The following is a 23,276-nucleotide window of genomic DNA, read 5'->3' as shown; positions in this document are numbered from 1 at the left end:
ACGCTAGTAAAAGTTTAATATTAGGCACTTACAGGATATAACGTAACTTCTAATGGTCTTTTTTTCTATTCAGGAGTTTAAAATGACAAGAGTGTAGACTTTATTCAATAACATTGCAAGAGAGAAATGTAAAGTTTTCAGGTTTCTAAATTAGAAAACTATATTCCCCGCTATGTGCTAAAATAAACAAGTAATTCTTGTTGTCATCATAATGAAATATTATATGTACCCAAAACACCATTGTACTTTATCATATTATATCAACTTCACTTATAAATATTATTTCCCAAGACTCGTGCTCATCCTCTATTCAGGTGTTCTTTTTAGGTGTTGAAGTAAAGCAGCTTTGCTGTGATGGTGTTTAATTTTGCCTTTATAACCGAGGCACTGAACATGTGAATCTTCTCCAACCACTGCAAATACATTGCCACATGACTGCCATATTGGAATGCTTGTGTTAATGCGTAGAGTACTGGCTCGAGTACCTAAAAGAACGTCAATTTATTAAAATAATCGTGAGTCCTTGAGTAACTTGATTAATTATCCCAGCACTAAATTACCGTAAATTGAAACAGCAGGTGCAGTGCAATTGAACAATGTAATTAGAGACACGATGTAAGGTGCTGCCTCTATTTTAATGTTTTTAAATCAAGTCTGGTTGAAACATTTAGCATGGATGGGTACATATTCACAAGGTGGATGCATTACTGGGAAACAGGTAAAGCAGCAAAAATCCATTTGAGTAGTGCCTCACCTGAGTAAGATATTCCGGTGGCTATTGGTTGTGGAAGTGGTGCTGTTTTATAAAATCTATTTATTTTACACACTTTTGAAGCAACACTTCAAATGAAGAGTTTAGGACAATCTGAGGGCCCATTGGTCCTACAGACATTATGATTCAGAAGAACTTCATACATTTTTTTTTAAACCAAACCTTATGTTATAATAATAGGTTCTTGTTCTGACTATGCACAGCTTGGTGCAATGCACAATTATATTCCTACCATTTAATATCCCTTGAGAAGAAATGCATTTAACAGTAAATGCTATAAAACTTGTAAAAGTGATAATGTTATATTTAAAGCTTCTTAAAAAAAAATGGAACTATAGTGGAAAATGACACATTCATTAAAAAAAATAAGATGACATAAACTAAAAACCTCTAAATCTGCATTTTCTGTTTTCTCCTTTCTATTCCATCATTTCAAGCGCACTGAATGCTGCACTCGAGATGTGAGCGCACATAGCACCATCCATTTCTCATCATTTGCATTTTCCATGTGGTTAACAGAACAATATAACCAACCATATTAACATTTGTTACCCAAACCTAAAAAGCATTACTGGCATATACCATATGCTTCCTCCTACATCCTACCACCGCTGATGTCACCATGAAGATTTCCAAAACACCACTGAATTATAAATAGGTGTTCACTGACAGCTATCAGACATTGACGCCATGATTTTCAAAGTTATTGCATGCATCAGTATCTGCACTGGCTGGGGGAGTGGTGAGTAGCTAATGTATTTTACTTTGATATCTGCAACATATGAGTGAGTTCTCCTTGCTTTGTACTGCTGCAAAGCAGATGAGCTAGGAAGATAATGGTATTATTATTATTATTATTATATTATTATTATTATTATTATTATTATTATTATTATTATTATTATCTTAATACAACATAGCCATATGAAATGCAACAATTTATACAAAGGGGTGTTAAGCAGACATGGAATTAATTAATGCATTAATAATAACAATAATGCAAATATATTGCAAGAGCTTTTAAAACATGTACTGTATATTGGAGTTTTAAAAACTTGTAGTGATCATTATCTGTGTTGTACATCCCATCACATGAATTAGGCTGAGGATGGCATACAGAATACTGGGCTGTTTATTAATAGAATTCAGGTTTTGCACATACAGGAAATCAAATAAAATCATATAGTTTATAGGAGTTGAGGTGAATGCAATAACATGGTTTCCAGATTTCCGTGTGCTGTATTTCTGGTGAACTACTAGGTCTCTCATTTTTGTTTACAATCTGAGAGAAGAGAAGGAGAGTATATTTAACTGCAAGCAATCAATAAAACCATATACATATCAGGCTATTTATTCCAAATCAATATTAGCACAATTTGAGTGTTCCTGAAAAAATACCATTTACAAATTTCAAACTGAAGGCTACTCGCAAAGCCCCTAAATTGTGTTTCATCTTTTTTTATTTTTAATTTCTGTTTTGGTAAATTTATTGGGTGTGTTTCTGCTATCTGAATAATGGGTAAATGATGATCTGCAGTAAATAGCTTTGAGAATATAGCCCATCAAATCTTAAGAGCCGTCTACAGGAACTGGTGGCTTGCTGTGGTCTACGCACTATACAGGTGCTTGTTATTTATGAATGATAGCTGGTGTAATGCCAAGCTAAAACATTCAGAAAAGGTAATACTCTGTTAAATTAAATGTACCTCAAGATTTAATTTAAAAACATTTTTAAAGCCTAAAAAAAAAAAAAAAAATAATCCAGAAAGTGTCTTGAATGCTTTACCATAGTTCTCAAACAATTCTAAATGATGTGTTATTATTTTCCCAGAAACACACACTCATATAGGTAAACAAGCTAAATGGTAAACCAGAGCAGTGGTAACATTTGTAAAGCGGTCTTCAACGGGTAGGATGTGGCGTTGAAAAATGACAGTAAAAATATTTTGTGGTTGATTCAAATATACCACACAGGGTCCCCAACCACAACTGGGTACTTTTGTAGGTTTCATATTTTATTGAAAGATCTCACATAACCCGTGCGCTTCACAAACAGAGAAGAATCATTGTGTATTGTTTGTTTGAATCAACTGAACCTCAGAGTAATTTATGCAGAGTCACTGCTGTCACTCAGAGCCCTGAGAGTGAAACCCGTGACTAAGATGCTTTGAGCAATTCATGATTCATTAATGTTTTTGTTTTGCGTGTGTTTTGTTTTCAACAGCCTTTGAGGTTTTCCAGCCCAACCGAGTGGAAGCAAACAACAGCAGGGTAGCCAGGCTGAGGTGCAACTACAACTTCACAGGGAAGGGAGATGAGTTCAGAATCACGCTTCTCCGGGGAATCAGCGACCAAACTATTGTCTGCGCCTCTTCTTTCCATCTTCCTAACACCACCTTCGAGACCAAAGAAGGGGTGTTCAGCTGCCAGGGTGAGGCAAGCAGGAACAGTGTGGACCTCACCATATCGGGGATGAGCAGCTCCGATACAGACATCTACAAGTGCCGGGTGGAAATAATGTACCCACCGCCATATCGACAGAGAGTGGGAAAGGGAACAGTGATTCATATTCCAGGTGAGAATGTAAACTAATCTACAACTTCCAAAGTAGGGGCTGGGTCTCACCGCAAAGGTGCTTTAAGGAGTTATTGCAATATAACAGTGGTTGAAACAAGCAATTGTAAATAAATATTATCTTCCAATGCACCATAAATCACTTTTGCGTCACCGTGTTCTGACATTATACTGAAATGGGCATTGTTGATGGGATGCAATTTATTAGGATTACTGAAGTGCCGATATTATTTGTGCAATTATACACATTTTATTCTTCTAAATAAACAATTAAAATGATGACCAGGTAGCATTTTTTTGTCTTTTTTGGTATTAAAGCCCCTTAAATGCCAAAGTTTAGGATACTGTACTTTGTACTTTAGTGTGGCCAATAACTATGAGTGGAAAAAGGAACATATGATTCATTTCATTTTTACTGTTCAAAGTACAAACTAACTTTATTACACATTTTGTACTTTTCATGTAAAACCTAGATGGAACATTAGCAATCCTGTGGTATATTCTTGTGGTTAACAAATCACTTTTTCCCTTGGCTTTAAAGCCCCCTCCCCCCACACCCCCTCCTCCAAATCAAAGCCAGGCATCATTTTTTTTTGTGGGGAATTACTACTATCTTACTATCTTGTACGTAGGTTTCTCAAAAAAGAGGCAGTTGAAAGATTTCACAACAGCTTGACTTACAGTATTGAAAACCCCAGCTTTATTCTAGAAATACACGGGTTAGCACCACGTCAGAACAACCACTTGCATTTTGTGGAAAAGGACAGTCAAAATAAATAAATAAATAAATATATTTAATCTCATTTTTATTTTTCAGAAATTCAGACTTGTCCTAAAATTGAAAGCAATATGGAGTGGATCTTCGTAGCAGTCGCTGGCTGTATAATAGCATGTACTGTAATCATAATAGCGGCCATCTTGGTAATTAGGGTAAGTGTCTCTTACTTTTTATGTGCAGACTCCCTGCTTGTGGCATCAGCTTGACATAAGGATCAGTTAGCACACCATTTTAACCCTCACTGTCAATCCCTTGCAATTTGGAGACCAACTCCCTTTTAAGACCATTTTACTGAGTGCCAAGGGATTCCACTGTAATATGCTGTATTTAGTTTAGCTAGGGAGAGACTGACTACAATAATACCTATTATGATTCTATGTTTATTTTTTCAACTAGTTCAGTAAAAGCCAATGCGTTTCTAAAATTAAAATTCTAAACTGTATTGGCATAACACTATCCTTGACCTAATGAATATGGACAGATATTACTGTGAAATTATATTTAATTATCATTCCCAATTACTTATGGCCCATTTAATATAGTGGCTGACTCATTTGTCAGATTTGTCACATTGTATTTGACCTTCATATGGTTCCGTTTCTTATGACATTTATCACTTTTATTCTTGTTTTACAGATTTGTCAACAGAACTGGAAAGCTGACTATGTCGATATGTCACCAGTAATATCTGAAAAGAAAAACTCTAATAACCGCTATGTAATTTTGTGAAGTGAATAAGAATGGTATTTTTTGTTTTTGTTTGGAAACAAGCATTATCAGATCTATTGTACATCACAGACTCAAGCCTTTCCACCAAGGTTCAGTTTACGTGATCAGAGTTAACATTATATGTTGTATGTTAAATGTTTACTTTGGGAGGTGATGTCACTTCTTTACAGTGAGGTGTGACATCATCATGAACCCTGTAAAATATTATTGCATCATAATTTATCAGTCCTGTGAAATCTATATTGATTAAAATTACACATTCCAAAATTTGGATTTTATTTAACCTAATATTGTATGCAAAATCTTGTCATGAACACCAATGTAAATTTTCTGTGAAAAATAATGTTTGCTTTAACAAGCATTTGAATGACAGCATTTAGATATTTAGTTGATGAAACAAGAGCTTTACTTTACTGTAGATGTTATAAAGCGCTTTGTGATGGTGGTCCACTGTGAAAGGCGTTGTATAAAATAAAGATTTATTGATTGATAGACTGTTTTTTTTTTTTTTTCTCAATATTTAAAGTTTCTCCATTCGTGTGTAATGAATTGCCTATTTCTACTCTGTACCACTAGGTGGCCCTGTTGTTCTGCAAGCTTCTCTGGTTTACAAAACAGTTCTAAACACTAGTGGTCGATAGATGTCTTGAGCTTATCATTGTGAAAATGATTGGCTGTAGCATTTGTGTTTGTTTTGAAATGTGTGTATTATGATGTAAATATAATTTGAGGAAACTCAATAAAATTTGAAACCTCAAAATCTGACTAAGACAGTATCTTCATTGCAATACTGCTATTGGTGCGCCCCATTACAGAAACCAATATTTAAAAAACATGGAAATACATTACATTTATATGGCCCTGTGGAAAGACAGCTTTTGGGTGACATCAGACCAAGAAGTACACACACACAATACTGGGGTATGAAAGCGCACATTTAATAATAAATAAAAAGATTTAACAAAACACTTTTCAAAATAAACAGCACTTTGGCCAAAACAGACAGACAGATATGAACATTGAACACAAAATAAAGGCTGTGTGGTCCAGCGGTTAAAGATACAGGCTTGTAACCAGGAGATCCGCAGTTCAAATCCCAGCTCAGCCACTGATGCATTGTGTGACCCTCAACAAGCCACTTAACCTCCTTGTGCTTTGCCTGTTAGGTGAGACATTGTTGTAAGTGACTCTGCAGCTGATGCACAGTTCACACACCCTAGTCTTGTATCTATGAAAGGCACTGTATAAAAATAAAGATTATTAATTTAAAGTACAGCACGTGTAGCAATTGTTATTGCCTCTGTACAACCAACCTTGTCCAGCCAAAGCTGTGGGTTTTTATACATGTGATCATCTCCAGAGTAGCAATAAATGAATCAATCTGAACACAAGTTTAGCATGGATGCTGTAAAATAAAACTGTGTTTTTAAACACCAAACCATACATTTTAAATTATAATACAAAATAATGCAAAATGCATACAAAATGTACCCAGTCACAAGCCCATATATATTTGTATAAAATTTCAAACGGTTATATAATATATGGTAAAATATATTAATATAGTTTAAATATAATCAAATTGGATGAATATACGGCCATGTTAAAAAAATGCATTACAATATAGTCAAACATTGCTGATGTGGCATGAATAATATATTTCATGTACAATGACACATGTATAATCTATATACAAGTTAAGTATCTTTTGTGGGGAATTGGGATATTACAATATATTTACAATCTATTTAACTTACTGTGACAGGATTGAAAGGAGTCCTTGTCGTAATTTGTCCTCCCGACCACCGGCAGAGCTGTGTAGGGTTGACCATAACTGGATCAGGAGGGTCCCATCATTGCAATCAGCTGTGCTGTTCTCGTTGATTGGCTGACGTGGGGCAGCGTGCTGATTGCAGGGGTGGGACTTGGCAGTATTTAAGCAGTATGGTTTTGCCATTTGGTCTCCCTGGGCTGAATTGAAAACGCATGCTGTGCTTGTTGTGTTGCTTTTATTCACTGCTGTTATCCACAGAAGCTTGAAAACCTTGGAAACTGTGTTGGATTACCAGAGTGAAAGGACTGACCATTAATCTGTGGATGGGAGCTAAGAGGCGGTGAGAGGAAACCCACCGCAGTAGCACAAAGAAACCCAGTGCTTCATTTGTTGTTATTTGTAACCGCGACATTTTTTTGTTTACTCTTTTTCAAACCTGAGTTTACCATTGCTGGTATTCCAGGTGGTTTTCTTGTTTATTTCTTGCAATACTGGACTGTTCTATTTTTATTGTTTGGTAAAATAAAACCCTGCCCTGATACCTTTGATGGTACAGGGCTCTAAGGACTAAACTCAATTTCCGGCTCCTGTGTGCTGTCATTTCTGGTCCTTCCCCCAACGCTCCACCCACTATCCTCCCACACTTCCTCTAAATTGTAATCTTGTATGCTATGCACATATGCCATGCTTTCAAATGACAACTACATATTTTAAAACAGATTTGAGAAATATAACCCATGTCAAATAACTAGTATAGAAACATTAAATAAGCAATGTAAAAATAAATCTGATTGCAAATTGATAACTGCATTTGTGTTCATGTACTTGATGTATTACTCAATTTAACAATTCCCTGAATCTGAGTAGTAGATGTGACAATATCAGTTATGCTAATTAATGGAACCCGAGAATTACATTGCAGACACCTACAATTACAGGAAATCATGAAGTTCAATTTGAGTACAACCCTTATCTATATTAAAATATTGTATTATTGTGCCTAACAGTTTCTTGAAATATTGAGACACCACCACATAGATCTGTGACATCACTAAGTGCAAACTGGTACTTAATAATGGGAATTTCTAATAAAAAAAACAAGACAGGTTACATTGCAGTTCCAACAGTAAATTTCTGAAGAAGTTCAGAGAAGTCAGATTGCACAGAAAACATAAGATAGACTACCATACTATCTGACCATGTACTCCTTTGCACTATAAGCACATTGCAGTGTTGCTATGATTTGAGTACATGGATTTTATTTGGCAAGCTGTAATTAAACCTTAATTGATTAAATGATTGTGTGAGTTTTTTTTTTTCTTCTTGCGTTTTAATAAGATTTCTCAATGCATATATTACTTTACTATGTGTAATACCCACATGCATCTTTTCCATTTTGGTGAAAAGTCTACACAATTTTTATTCTCATTTATTATAGAAAGTTATCAAACATAGATGACTTTATATATTGATATATATATATATATATATTATCTATATATATATATATCCTATATATATTAGATATATATATATTATATAACACCCACACAGTGTTCAACCATGTGGACGAAACTATGGGTTCTCTATGCTCCAAAGATATACAAAATTGATCATATTTAATACAGGATATTTCTTAATGATCAAGTAATGTATATATGATACGTGTACTTATATAAGCTGATAATCAAAAGTGAATTGCATTCAAAAATTATTTTTTTAAATGAAAATGTAAATATTGTCAATTTCAATGAAATGGTCACCCAAAGCAAGGGGATTTCAGTCTGAAGCCCAAATCAGTTAAAAGTCTGAAATGTGTATAACACTGTGTTAGAATACTGGCCTAAGTATAAAAGTGTCTTTGTTAGATGTTCTCTGAGTTAACTAGCATGTTACCTAATTAACCCTTTGTCACCAATTATTGTTAACAGGTGAGGGTCCATGATTACTATAAATATAGGTAGCATAGGCACAAGTTTGTCATTCCTGAATGTAAGGGAGCAGAAAATGGCAAAATGCGCTCAGTTAAGCAAAGAAAAAAGTCTGCAATTACTTTAAGAAATGAAGGTCAATCTTTAAGACAAATCTCAAGAACTTTGCAAGTGTCTGTAACTGCTGTGGCCAAGAACATCAAAAGATTTGAAGAAACTGGCACTCATGAGAACCGAACAAAGTCAGGCAGGCCAAGGGTGACATCAGAATCAGAAAGCAAGTTAATTCCAGTCACAAGTCTGCGAAACTGGCGATTAACTGCCCCTTAAATACAAGCTCAGCTAAATGCTACTAGAAGTACAGATTTTTCAACATCAACTGTTCAGAGGAGATTACGTGAAGCAGGCCTAACTGGAAGAATTGCTGCAAAGAAACCATTGTTAAGAGTGCAGAATAAGAGGAAGAGATTTGCCTGTGCCAAAAAACACAGAAACTGGACGTTTGAGGAGTGGAAGTCAGTCTTATGGACCAATGAGTCAAAATTTGAAATATTTGGGTCCAACCGCTGAGTATTTGTAAGACGCAGAGAGGGTGAGCACATGAGTTCTGCATGTGTGGTTCCCACTGTCAAGCATGGAGGAGGCAGTGTCATGCTCTGGGGTTGCTTTGCTGGTGACAGAGTTGGTGATCTTTACCAAGTCCATGGCAAGCTCAACCAGCATGGCTATCATAGCATACTTCAGAGGCATGCCATTCCATCAGGATTATGGCTAGTTGGGCAGTCCTTCATTCTTCAGCAAGATAATGACCCGAAACACACCTCAAAGTTGTGCAAGAACTATCTGGCGAAGAAGGAAAGTGAAGGACAACTCAATCTAATGACCTGGCCTGCACAGTCTCCAGACCTCAATCCCATAGAGTTTGTATGGGACGAACTAGACAGAAGCGTCAAAGCAAAGCTACCCACAAGTGCCCTACATCTCTGGGAATTGCTGCAGAAGAGCTGGGAAGACATGTCAGGTGATTTCCTGCTGAAACTTGTTAACCGAATGCCTCGTGTTTGTGAGGTTATTCAGGCAAAGGGTGGCTATTTTGAGTGGAAGTCGGTCTTATGGACGGTTGAGTCAAAATTTGAAATATCTGGGTCCAAGCGCCGAGTATTTGTAAGACGCAGAGAGGGTGAGCGCATGAGTTCTGCATGTGTGGTTCCCACTGTCAAGCATGGAGGAGGCAGTGTCATGGTCTGGGGTTGCTTTGCTGGTGACAGAGTTGGTGATCTTTGCCAAGTCCATTGTAAGCTCAACCAGCATGGCTATCATAGCATACTTCAGAGGCATGCCATTCCATCAGCAAGATAATGACCCGAAACACACCTCAAAGTTGTGCAAGAACTATCTGGCAAAGAAGGAAAGAGAAGGACAACTCAATCTAATGACCTGGCCTGCCCAGTCTCCAGACCTCAATCCCATTGAACTTGACAGAAGAGTCAAAGCAAAGCTACCCTCAAGTGCCCTACATCTCTGGGAATTGCTGCAGAAGAGCTGGGAAGACATATGTTTGTTATCTGTTCATTTTTAGAAGCTGCTAAAAGAATAGCAGTCCCAGAATTTAAAATCAATCCTTAGGTAAGACAATACATCCTTTATATACAAATTATGAAAGTAATTTCAGGAGCTTATTTTTTTTTTATAATTTTTGAAAAGACAGTACAGCATAATGTAAACTGATAAATGATTTTCTGGCCTTAATGTGAGAATTTTAAAACAGATAAAGAAAATAAGCTGGAAAAGCTGTAGTTAGTGAGACTGATGCATAGAGGATTTGTGACTATATCTTCTTTGTTTAGTTTCAAAGATGTCATGTTCAATGACGTTGAGGGTAGTGTTTACTCAGTTAAGAGTTATGATATACCAGTTTTCTTCTGATTAAACAGCACCTGCAGTCAAACAGTTGTGGACTCAGCTTCCGCTGGTTTAGTGATGAACTGCTCGTGTTTTTTTGCAGTATGTACGTTTTTGTATGACTACTTTTTTTTTGGAAATTGGAATGCAGATGCAAGACTTGAGATTTTTATCTCTGCTTTACAATATCCAGACATGACCTACTTAGACAGTTATCTAGGCCTCATGCATTTCCTGTGGTAGAACTGTGTTAATTGTTGGTTAAAAACCAATAAAACTTTTTTTGGATTGTTTGTTTTTTTGGTGAAAAACACATTTAATTTAGAATCAGTTAAAAAAAGAACTGCTATACAGTATTAATGGTGTTGTATGCCAATGGAATAATTACTACATCAACAATGATTGAATATATCATTGTCACAAAGATGGTTGCAGTGGGTGATGTCAGACCAGAAACCAGGTGAAGTTTGGTGAAGCTGAGCGAATGGTCTCGCTCAGCATTTAATAATGAACAGACAGACAGAAAATAAAAGGTTGTAAGACAAACAAGACACAGGACATGGCACTCGTAGCCAAAACAAAAAGACAAACAAAACAGACTATACAGAAAACTTACTTACTAACTTACTTTTTTCTTGCAATTAAGTGCTGTGCAATCCTCGTGCCTAAATACAAATATACCTTTTAAACACTCGTGTTACACAGACCCGTTTATATCCTGTGTACCAATGACTATACACCAACATTAACACACAACATACACACAGGGGCGGGGCACTTTGCCACAATCGTGTATCTCTCTATTGAACTTTACAAGGTCCTTTGTGTTCTTCAATCCTGACCAGGTTACTCTCAATCAGAGACTGACTCTCCACCTGCCCCCCTTGACTTTAATCCTAATCTAAATCTAGAGATATAAGAACATGTGCAATTCAAGACAGTGCAAGTATAAAATAGATGCATGCTTTTATAGGTGTTTAGACCATATTTGGTTTCCAACATATTTTAACAACCATTTCACTTTAGTTTTGAGCCATATTTAAACCCAGGCCTATTGGTGAAAGTCATGTCGTTATCTGTAAGTCATGTCATTATCTTACCCGAACAAGCGTGCAATAACTGTGAATCGGAGGGCAGCCAAGCAAAATTGAAACATTTATTTACCATACCATAATTTGTGGAGTATAGCACACAAGTTTTTCTTAAATCTTTTTGAGTGTGACTGTATGTTAAATACAAGGTGTCAGTATGCAGGGTTTAGTATTCTATATAGTATACTATATTGTTTTTGTTAGGGTCGTAGACACAGGTCCAGTTTGTACATGTTATCTAGCTCCAGGCTGCAGCTATAGCGAGTATTAATATACAGTAGATACCCGCTGGAACGTCACCATATCACCTGTGAATCAAATTTAAAATCAATCCGCGCAAGTAGTGGCTTTTTCATTTTGACATTTTGTAGTTTTCTGTATACCAGAAAACTGGAAATTTGAAAAATATGACATTTCGAAATATAACAGTACTACTATTATGGCTTTCTTATCATTTTGTAGTTTCTTTGCTTACGTGATGTTAAATAAAAGATCTAAATTACGTTCATATAGTTTTTTTTTGTTTTTGTTTTTTATTAATGTCTCAAGTGTCAGTTAAATATATAAAAGGATCCCTGTACAAAAAGATAGACACATTTTTATTACATCAAACATATTTAATTACAAGTAAATGGCATGTATTGTTGTGCACATTTTAAACTGGCAGATCATATTTGCATTAAAACTGCCGACACTGCTGCATAGGCACAGAAAAGCTAAATTGCGTGACCATCAGTTACAGTTAAAGTGTATAAACCGAAATGGTGTTGCGATAAATTGAAAACGGTATCAAAGGAACATGATTAAAACATTTATTTTAAATGTAAGGCCTATATTGTGCAAGACTTTATTCTCACAGATCTGACTGCCCAAATGTGATGGACATAAGAAGTGTATGGAATAAATTTTCAGATGTACTGTACTAGTCAATTCAGGGAAAAAATGCCACAGTCTCTGCAAAACATTTTAAGCAGTAAATGCTTCGGACGAGCAAGCATACTAAGTTAGTCTTATATTTCACAGTACTAAGTTAATCCACTTGAACAGGATCATCACGCATCTGATTTAGCAAATGATCCACCTGTGATGATTACCTTCTGGTACACTGCAATCTGGATTAGCAGGTGTATTAATTTTAATCCAATCAAGTGGACTAAACCTGCCTAATCCACTAGTTAGACACATCAAGTGGCACGCTGCAACTGACCTGCAGTTAAGAAATATTGCTGACTCTGTTCAGATAAACTATAAACAGCTCTGACAAGTAGAAATCTCTAATTATATGTGCTATCCTTTATGAACATTTCTGGGACTATTTTCCTAATACTCAGTGTATGGTGACCTGACGAATCATTACAAGTTCAAGGTAAATGTGGGTTTCAAATTTAAAAAAAAGAAAAAATTAAAGAGAATAATGAGAAAAATAATTTTCTAATAGTGATAGTGCCCTCTCAATGAAGGCTCTACCATGTGTAGGTTGACCCTGACTTTTGTTGGCGCACTAGCCTTCGGTTCGGGATGCATAACTCCAGTCGCGGTCAACTAACGCAGCAGAGCCATCATCGACGGGCACGATCACTTAAATAATCATGGCAGTTATTATGCCAATCAGAACATTTTGTACCAGATGCATTTTAATAAATGATGTAACAGACTTGTAATTATATGCTGCTACTATGTAGTTAATGTACTGTAATGTACTGTATTTTAAGCTTTTTCTTATTAGTCAAACATTGCTCAATTTATTTATTAATGTAGTTATTTAAAACACACAATGAAACATTTACAGTTCAGCATGTGTTATTAACATCTCAGGTCAAAACTAAAAACATAAAGAGTCAAGCAAACATTACAGAGAGGTAACAATGGGAATCTATATTTTAAAGAACAATAGTGCATCGATATGAGTAGATAAAGAAAGTTATTCCAAGCATATGGGCTGAATATGCAAAATATCTCCTGCCCACATCTCTCTTCATTCTCAGACATACCAATAACTGTATCAAGGGAAGTAATGTTAAAACTGTACAATGCATTAGTAAGACCTCATCTTGAATATTGTGTTCATTTCTGGTCACCTCGCTATAAAAAAGATATTGCTGCTCTAGAAAGAGTGCAAAGAAGAGCAACTAGAATTATTCCAGGTTTAAAAGGAATGTCATATGAAGAAGACTACGCGGCGACCTAATTCAGCCATTCAAAATTCTAAAAGATATTGACAGTGTCGACCCAAGGGACTTTTTCGACCTGAAAAAAGAAACAAGGACCAGGGGTCACAAATGGAGATTAGACAAAGGGGCATTCAGAACAGAAAATAGGAGGCACTTTTTTACACAGAGAATTGTGAGGGTCTGGAATCAACTCCCCAGTAATGTTGTTGAAGCTGACACCCTGGGATCCTTCAAAAAGCTGCTTGATGAGATTCTGGGATCAATAAGCTACTAACAACCAAACGAGCAAGATGGGCTGAATGACCTCCTCTCGTTTGTAAACTTTCTTATGTTCTTATGTATTATGTGACCTCAACCTGTACAAGTTACATATTGAGGGGCATTGCTTACACCAATGGAACTTTACTGTTAACTGACTGTGATTATGACTCTCCCTTACTTATTCGTAAATTTTAAATATGATTTACCTCAAGATTAATCAGGTAAATTGTGTGTTCGACAGCTAGAGCATGCAGTAAAATAATTTTAGTTTTTTGTTTGTAGAACTGAAGTGAATCAGACGTTTTATATTGACTGAGATATACTGATGGTTTTATCAACATAAAACAAAAATGTCTCCTGCAATTTGATGGCACAGTAACATTACATAAATTAATACCATTGGTACTTGGTTAATGGTTATAAATTAGTTACCACATTCTTACAACAGAAAAAGGATTGATAACATCAAAAAGAGCAGCACCACGACAACTGTTGTGAGGCTATAACTGCACATTAGCCAACATATCATCACAATTGTCCCAATTATGATTTTATTATTAAAAATGGTTATGGTCAAAATGGGAGTAAGATTATTACATACTGTAGGGGATCAAAAACCAGTGTAACCAGGGAGCCACCCAGTATACTACATTATATTGCTCTGTGGGCCATATGACTGAATCCCACCTACGTACCACCAATTGACTGTACACACATTAATGTTACAAGTGATAGGTGACAATGCTGTCGTACAAAATAGAGTTGCTTAGTAAAGAGTGAGCAATTAAACCCGGACTACACTTCACTACTGTACACGACTAAACCTGTAAATCAGCGCTTTCACTAACAGCACTCACTCTGGACTTGTGACCCTGTTTTGTTTGTCTTGTTTAGTGTATTATCATTTTGGGACTGAACCCCGTGGTTTGCCTGAGCGATAAACTTTGTTGTATAGAGCCAGGTATTCTTTGTCAGCAAATAAAGAGCTGCTTTTTCACTGCACCTGTGCACTACAATTCACTTTGCCACACATGGTCATTGAGTTAGTATCGTTCCTGTTATGGATGCCATTTAAGTACAGAAATGTTTTGAACACAGTTAAAAACGATAAGAAGACTATTATTTATTTAATTGTCTCACAATCAGTAAAGAAATGTAAAGCTTCCATCCCATGGACCTGGATGAACTTGGTACACAGGGGGTCATTGTTTGCTGCACAGAGAACCAGGCTCAGTTAATGAGTCCTTCAAATCACAACATACATGTTAGACATGTTTGCATATACAATGACCTCTTGAGACATGGCAGAGGCCCTGCACATGTGTTGTGTTGAGTTGGCAGGGAAGGAGTTAATCTCTCCCTGTCAACTCCACATGAGAACATGGCAGGAGTGAATAATTGAACAATTAATAATTAATTAGGCTCCAGCCACAGGTGTATAAAAAGGCATTTGGGATCCTTTGTCGGATGGTGAGTTTTTGGTAGGGTAGGGACTGTGTCGCTGAGAACGTGAGTGAAGATTAATGCCCAGCCTGATGGTAAAATGTATTTGTATTATAGTTGTGTTTAAACCTTTTGTTTGGCCATTGTGCCTTTTTCTTTGTTGGTTCTTAAATAAAAGTGATCAACAACACCTTTAAAGCTGCTGTCTCGGGACCTGCTTCCTGACATTCACCAGACTTGGCTGTAATATTATTCTTTCACACCTCTAAACTGCTGATTCCTAGTAAACATACTGTATGTTCTGAATCGTGTTGCTGAGGTGAAACTAACTGCTAGAACTTTGAAATGGCCTATTATAGATGGATGTCTGTTTAAAAACATTTTAAGAACTCACAAAACAAAACCGGATGCGAGACACTGCTATTGAGATTACAAAATTAAAAAAGGATCCGTCAGAATTATTTTAAGTTATGGGTTTGGCCTCACACGGACAATGGAGGCATGGAGACTGGAGGGTCTCATCATGATGAAGTAAAGATACAAAACAAAAACACGCATTCAGGTCTTGATTTCTTGGAAAAAAAGCCACAATCTGTTTTCCAGCTTGCCGCCTTCATCACATTTCTCATTCTGACTAACTATCCTGCCCACACTTTTTCTTTGATCAACCTACTCATAAAAACCTGAGGCAGATTACATTAAACCCAATGCCTTGACATGCCTCTCTTTATTCCAGTGTTCATTTGGTATTTCACCCTAAAACACAAATCAGTCTAAATATCAGGGTAAGCATTTTTGGCCACAAAGCAGATGGGATCCCAGCTGATTTTCACTGAGGATTCAGCAGTCCTTTTTCTTGTAAGCATCTCCCACAATTGTTTGTGTTTTTGCATTTTTTGTATGTTTTTTTTTTTTTTTTTAACTTTTTAAACTTGGCCAAAGGTCAAAACAACACATCAGTGAAATAGTTTATTTTTACTGGACAACTTTTGGAACTTAACTATAAAAAACTAAGAATACATTGTGCAAGTGTGTGGCCGTGTCTGCTGAGTGAATACAGATGCAAAGGTCCTATAACAGCTATATATATATATATATATATATATATATATATATATATATATATATATATATATATATATATATATATATATATATCTTTATGCTGGGGGGCATTTGACATGTGTAGATTTTCCCCTGTTTAAAGTTAGTTTCCGCAAAAATTGGTCTCCGCCCACATAAAAACCATATCATGACGCAGAGTGCAAGAACAAGCCTAACAGTAGACAGTATTCATCCATGCTGAAATCAGAAAGCATGCTGCCAAAACTGATTGTCATCTGCACCTTCATTGGCTATTTGAATGGTAAGCATTTGTTTTTGGTTTATAAATAATGTCTGGGAAATAGTATTGTATAAGTCAGAACTGAGATAAAGTTTACAATGTATCTATTACATTCATCTAAATAACGAGGCGGTGTTATAATTTGAAATACAGTGAATGTGTATCTTATTATTATTATTATTATTATTACAGTATATATGAATGTGATATAGCTCTATCATATTTTTAAAGGCACTGTAAAAACAGCATTTAATTCATAGAATACCTAGAAAACGTAAAGACATGTGGTGTTATGGACATTTTCTGGGAACACATACACTACAGCAAGCTACTTAAAAGTACTTAAAATAGTCACTGTAAATTAAACAGTGGGGCCTCTAGAGTAATGGCTGAAAGAGTGGAGGTGATTTTAAATAGAGGTTTTTAGAAGTTTTAAGAAGTATTTTCTTAATTCATTTTGACAATGGTTTGTTTAGATTTTGTGGTCTTTCAACACCTGATTGTTATGGTGAGACCCAATTCACACAATTTAATAATAGCCGTGCCTTTATCTTGAACACAACTGTTACTATGACAGCAGTTTGGAATCCTGGTGCAGTAGATTTACCCCACATCCTAACCCCACCCAAGAAAATGTGGTCACAGACAGAACCTCAATGGAAGAGACTATTATTATTCCCTGCTTTGGGACGTTTGTCACAATTGAGGGGGTACAGTGGAGGCCACATAAGTATACCACACATTGGGGTTTCACATTTAAATAGAGAAACTAATTATGATTGACCTTGGTAAAGTCTTACTCAACCAGAGCCAGGGATGTCTGTCCAGCCGTCCATATGCCTCGCTAACATTTGACATGTAGCGTATACTGTATGTGTAGTAGAGAACTGCTTATCCAATTGTGATCAAACTTGGTAGTGACATTCTTTACAAGAATGTTTGGAATATCAGAGTCTAGCGATATGCAGGTGCCTGTCCATCTGTCTGTATATCTGCATACAGAGTTATACTTAGGTTTTTACATAGAGAACCTCTTCTCCCATTTATTGTAAAACTTGGTAAGAACGTTATCAGACTCTGTGTCAGTGCATAAGTCACACAGCCATTTTGACACATACATGCTGTTGATGTAGGTCATGATGCTCTGCTTTTTCATGATACCAATACCTATATTAAAAGGGTATGGGATGTAAGTTACTAACGTCCTTGCTATTGCGGCAGTAGTAATAATCAGTGTATATCTCTGCCAATCATCATTACATGCTCTAATCTGAGTTAAAAGACGTTTGAAAGCAATTTCCTGTTACATACATGCACATATATATATACTAGCTGAAGTACCCGGCGTTGGCTGGCGAAATTCAATATTTCAATATTTCATGCATGACAAATTGGGGAACGGTAGCCTTATGGCTTCCTGTAAGTTATTGATTTTGGGTGTCGCACAGTGCACTGAACCCCTTTCCCTGTTTTTTTTCTTTTTTTTTTTTGGTTTTGGTTTTGTGGGTTTCTTTAATTTGAGATACATGGCCACTGTAGTGATCCAGCAATGGGGTTACTAAATAAAGTACCCCGGGGTCAAAATTTTCTAAACATGCAAAGTTTGGCTGCATTGGCTCCTGCGGGGTCCGAATGCATAAAGGAACAGACAGACAGACAAACGTTCTTCTTTATATATTAAGATATATACTTAAAGGTGTGTGCTGTTACTTAAAGGTACATGTGAACCCCATGTTAAACGGTCATATTTTTCAATGTTAGCCTTTCAGGTCACACAGCCCAATCTTGTTGCTGCCAACAGCAGTGGATTTGTCATAATGACATGTGATTACAAATACAGCAAAGAGATCATAGAATTAAAGACTTACCTGCTTCGGGCAAGACACAATGACACAATAAGTTGTGAGACTTCAGTGAACGACAGCAAGAAAGGGATCCACTGCCTGATGGAACGTTACAACAACAGTGTGGCCCTCACCATCACACTGTTCAATGTCTCAGATGCAGATCTGTATGTTTGCAGAGTGGAAGTAAGATCCCCTCCTCCATTTGTTTATGGTGAGGGGACAGGGACCATATTATATGTTGCTGGTAAGAACTTTTTATTTTCCTTTCTAAAACATCTATTTCTAATGGAGCAGATGCTGTCAGCTCTATTGTGACCCATATGATATATATTTAAGTGAGGAAAAAAAAAATCATAACTCATTATTTCAAGATTTTGTGCTTGTAAAATGTAGCCAATAATCCATGGTGGCTAATTGAGACATGGATAAAAGAAATGAACCAAATTGAAAAGTTGAGATCCTAATGTGATCTGTTATTAATGTAGTTCCTTTTTAAAACAGTGTATTAAATGGAAATCTTCTAATGTTTTATTTTATTGGAGCATTATAAAATAGAACCACATTTCTCTCAATTATCTGTTTATGCACAGAATCAATGTCTTTAAATTTTATTTTAAAAATAAAAATATACCCCCCCCAAAAAATAAAAATATGTAAAAATCAGTCCCAAAGAATAATTTTATGATCTAAAACATAATGAAAAGGAGGAAAATAAAATGATAGAAAGATACTAGAAATTAGAAAGCAAAAAATAACAAAGAACTGATTTAACTTTCAGAGACGTCACAGATTCCACGTTCTGAATATACCGACTTTAATTGGCCTGTGGTCTGGATTATTGCAGGAGTCAGTGGGCTTCTCTTGCTCTACAGCATTATCATAACTCTTACCTGCTTACACGCAAAGGTGAGTACCCATCCAAATACTGTATGACCAACTGCATTGTATTTATGACTGTTGGTTACAAGCATACACGATCAAGGTCTGTAGTTTTGCTAAATTGGTTTAGAACTCCAAAACTTATAGACATATACCTTACTTACACTGTACTTTTCATTAGTTTTATTTTGTTGTAGAATATTAAACTTGGAAGAGTGTGATTCGCCTTGGAATTCTGTCATTGGACTATATATATATATATATATATATATTCACTCAGCACCACCATATATGGAAAGGTTATTTAATGCTAGTTAGCTCAACACTTGCTGTATAATGAACTGTAACATGACAATCCATGCATAAAGTATTGCTATGCCTCTATTTCAGGTTCTGAAGATCTCTTGGTTCTTAGATTGTCAGTTTTATTTATTATTTTTTTTCAGAACGCAGCACAATTGATTTAAGTTGCCTTTGCTCCCAGGCACATAACAATTCCTCTATGACAGTTTTCTCCAATGGTCTTAGTGCAATCTTACCATGTGATATACAGCAATTAAGATATTAATGTACTGGAGATCTATAGTGTCAGTGACACACATGACATGCAAACTAAGTTTCCAAGAAATGCTGGGACACAAACTGATGCTTAAAACTATTTTTCAGAAAAGAAACACGGGTGAACCTGAAAGCAACAGTGAATACATGGATATGAGGAAAGTGATGTCAGAAAATACAAACAGGAAGAAAGAAAGGGACAGAAACCACAATTCGGAACAATTTCATTTTTAATTATATATTACTACCCACAGTGTTATTTTACTGAAACTGTAGAAGTTAACTCATGTGCATTTTGTTTTACACAATATATTATGATATTAATTAAAACATGAAACGAGACGCTTCATAATAGTGGGGAAAATGCATTGTAGTAAACAAGAAGAGCCAGTTTTTGCATTAAGTTGTGAAAATGATTATAATTCTCCCACTTTTAGAGCTTGCAGAAGCAAAAGATTTGCTTGACTGTTATCACATTTATATTACTGTTAGTATCAAGACAATGTCCTGTACTGTCCTGAATGAGAGGCACTGTTACTTTGCTATTCAGCACTTTACCTCCCATGGCTCATGTTCATGCACTGTATGTTTGAACCATAATATTAGGAGGAGGCTGAGCAAAATAAAATCAAGGTTTTAGCTGCTAACAATTATGATGGGCAGAACTGATGCTGTTCAGCAAACACACCATCCCCACTGCTTCTGTCAGACAGACTGACAGACAAAAAGGAAATGTGTTGGCTAAAACTGGCAGCATTCTACCAGTTTCATTCAGCGATTTTGCTACTGGGGAATACTTCATTTTAGGGAAAGACTGAAGCTCCTAAAGCCTCCCCTTTAAAACAGTTTTGCTCACTTTAAGCTATTTTAAATACTGGTAGATCATTACTGATTGTATTTTATATATGTTATTGTATTTGTGTTTATTTGCTGAAATGTTCCATTATTGTTTTTAAAAAAATGGTTATATAATTAAAAAAAAAAACAGGTTCATAAGTGTTAGACTACTTTCTCTATAAGTGATGAAAAACAACAAGGCTTGGTGGTTTGTACGGCCTTCCTTTTTTTTTATCTAAATTGTACCGCAACAGACTTCCTTCAGGCCTATTTGCAAACAAACTGTGATCACTGTGTGTTTGGGGAAGTGGGTTCTTGGTTTGCTAAGCAAAGACACATTTCATGTCATTTGAAGATAAAACCTTACATAAAAATCAAAGTTACCTCAGATGGAGGAATTGTGGGGTCTGTGTAAACTATTATTTTTTATTTCTTATCATGTGCCCTTATCCGGGGCAACTTACAATTGTTACAATAGATCACATTATTTTTTTACATACTATTACCCACTTATACAGTTGCGTATTTACTGGTATATGTATGTTTGTTATAGATAAAATTATAGATTTAATAGGTAAAATACTATAGGATATTACAGAGGTATAATATATTGAGGTATACATTTAGTTGGAAAATGATACCTGAAAATTAATATGTCACTACAGCTGTATACAGTAATAATGTGGTCACACTTTAAAATCATTGTTACACTAATGCGATGAGTGCACACATTTTCCTTGGTACAAGATAATCTACAGTATTATAATTGCAATATTTAATTATTTTCAGGGATGGCAATAACACTCCTATTGCATAGTATTTTCACCCATTCCAGATCTTACTATGAGATTGATTGTATAGGTAACAAACTCGGGTGTATCTTGTTAAAATCATAGTAAAACCAGGAATGGATCAAACTGCTATTCAATGGGAGTCTTGTTTCCCTTTCTGCTTTTAATTAAGCATGGGCCACAAGCTGTTTACATCACCTGTATCAGGTCATTTTAAACCAAGTAGGAGGTATGCACAAGGACCCTGTGTGCCCTATCCTGCAGTGCAGGATAACGGAGACACAAGTCCGTAGAGCCTATGTAGCAGGAGCCCAAAGTACCTGCCTAGCGAACATGTCCAGCATGCTCATTGCATACCTGGACGGAGTTTTGCGTGATGCCCAGCTACCAGAGTCGATGGCCACGGAACTGCGACTTATGTCGCAAACGTTACTCCAGATCTCCAGCCTGCAGGGTCAGACCCTGGGCAGGAGCCTGGCGAGCCGTGGTCGCGTGTAGACAGCTGTGGCTGTCGCAGGCGCGGGTGTCTGACGCTGATAAGGCTGTGCTTTTGGACAGGCCCATATCTCCAGGCCACACCTTCGGTCCAGCAGTGGAGGAGATCCTTCAGCAGAGCCTTCAAGAACGTGAGGTGTCAAGGCAGGTAGCCGCGTTACTCCCCTTCCCTGCGCCGGTGCGGGTGAGGTCAAGCCACTGGCACCTGGCACAGCCGCGTACGGTCACCCGGACGGTGCCGGTTCCCACAGCCCCCACCAGGTGACCTTAGGCACCGTCTACAGGCCTCAGGCGAGAGGCAGGACACTCCCTCAGCGTGGTGGACTTGGCCGTAGCCAGCCCACGCAGCAACAACCACGACGGCAGTTCCAGGGTTTCCACCCTAGACACCCGCCCACGGTAGCCCCACCCCAGCCCCGACAGGTTGATGGCCTCAGACCCGATTCATGGCACAACAGCTGCACTACTGGCGCGCTTGCACCTCCAACGTGTGGGTGCCCTCAATCGTACAATGCGGTTACACGCTTCAGTTTTGTTTGGGACCCCATCCTTTTCATGGCATCACGATTGCATTCGTAATGGACGCGCTTCAGGCCTCGGTGCTCCAGACCGAAGTGGCAGCCTTGCCGGACAAGCGCGCCATTTGTCTCATAGATCCTACCTCTCTCAGAGAGGGGTTCTACTTGAGATACTTTCTGGTACCGAAGCGGGACGGTAGCTTTCGCCCCATCCTGAACTTGTGGTTTCTAAACCGGTTTCTAAAGCAGAAGGGCTTCCACATGCTCACTCATCATCACATACTCCAGTCTGTCCGGCCAGGTGACTGGTTCACCACGGTGGACTTACAGGACGTGTATTTTCATGTTCCCGTTCATCCACAGCACAGAAAATATCTCCGCTTCGCCTTTCAGGGCAACGCGTATGAGTTTCCATGCTGCCGTTCGGCCTCTCCCTAGCTCCCCATATGTAACTGCAAGGAGTCTGAGTGATGAATTACCTCGATGACTGGTTGATCTGTTCCCAGTCGTGGAAGGGAGCGGTGGCCCACACGACGCTAGTGACGGAGCACCATCAACAATGCCAAGAGTCGGTTGACGC

At 37.1% G+C, this 23,276-nt stretch overlaps 2 protein-coding genes across 2 annotated transcripts; both read left to right on the top strand.

Moving 5' to 3' along the window:
* The first annotated feature begins 1,462 nt into the window (after nucleotides 1-1,462).
* Nucleotides 1,463-5,656, top strand: LOC121323053 (cytotoxic T-lymphocyte protein 4-like). Its single transcript, XM_041263776.1, has 4 exons — nucleotides 1,463-1,514; nucleotides 2,997-3,347; nucleotides 4,164-4,276; nucleotides 4,761-5,656. The coding sequence occupies exons 1-4, from the start codon at nucleotides 1,463-1,465 to the stop codon at nucleotides 4,851-4,853; spliced, it is 609 nt and encodes a 202-aa protein (XP_041119710.1). The 3' UTR covers nucleotides 4,854-5,656.
* Nucleotides 5,657-16,685: 11,029 nt separating this feature from the next.
* On the top strand, nucleotides 16,686-20,969 carry LOC121323595 (cytotoxic T-lymphocyte protein 4-like). The gene is made up of 4 exons (XM_041264740.1): nucleotides 16,686-16,792; nucleotides 18,533-18,862; nucleotides 19,397-19,524; nucleotides 20,164-20,969. Exons 1-4 carry the CDS (start codon nucleotides 16,726-16,728, stop codon nucleotides 20,287-20,289), a joined length of 651 nt encoding a protein of 216 aa, XP_041120674.1. The 5' UTR covers nucleotides 16,686-16,725; the 3' UTR covers nucleotides 20,290-20,969.
* Nucleotides 20,970-23,276: the final 2,307 nt, after the last annotated feature.

The sequence above is a fragment of the Polyodon spathula genome, chromosome 11, assembly GCF_017654505.1.
Source record: "Polyodon spathula isolate WHYD16114869_AA chromosome 11, ASM1765450v1, whole genome shotgun sequence".
Classification (NCBI taxonomy): domain Eukaryota; kingdom Metazoa; phylum Chordata; class Actinopteri; order Acipenseriformes; family Polyodontidae; genus Polyodon; species Polyodon spathula.
Note: the sequence above shows the minus strand (reverse complement) of the source record. Positions and strands in the feature narration are given on the sequence as shown.

What these genes read in the sequence shown, in the direction of transcription:
- LOC121323053 (XM_041263776.1), top strand. Translation starts at nt 1,463, where the DNA reads ATGATTTTCAAAGTTATTGCATGCATCAGTATCTGCACTGGCTGGGGG. An exon ending in CTGCACTGGCTGGGGGAGTG is followed by an intron (nt 1,515 to 2,996) that starts GTGAGTAGCTAA and finishes TGTTTTCAACAG; the next exon opens with CCTTTGAGGTTTTCCAGCCC. An exon ending in AACAGTGATTCATATTCCAG is followed by an intron (nt 3,348 to 4,163) that starts GTGAGAATGTAA and finishes TTTATTTTTCAG; the next exon opens with AAATTCAGACTTGTCCTAAA.
- LOC121323595 (XM_041264740.1), top strand. Translation starts at nt 16,726, where the DNA reads ATGCTGAAATCAGAAAGCATGCTGCCAAAACTGATTGTCATCTGCACC. An exon ending in CTTCATTGGCTATTTGAATG is followed by an intron (nt 16,793 to 18,532) that starts GTAAGCATTTGT and finishes TTTCAATGTTAG; the next exon opens with CCTTTCAGGTCACACAGCCC. An exon ending in TTACCTGCTTACACGCAAAG is followed by an intron (nt 19,525 to 20,163) that starts GTGAGTACCCAT and finishes ACTATTTTTCAG; the next exon opens with AAAAGAAACACGGGTGAACC.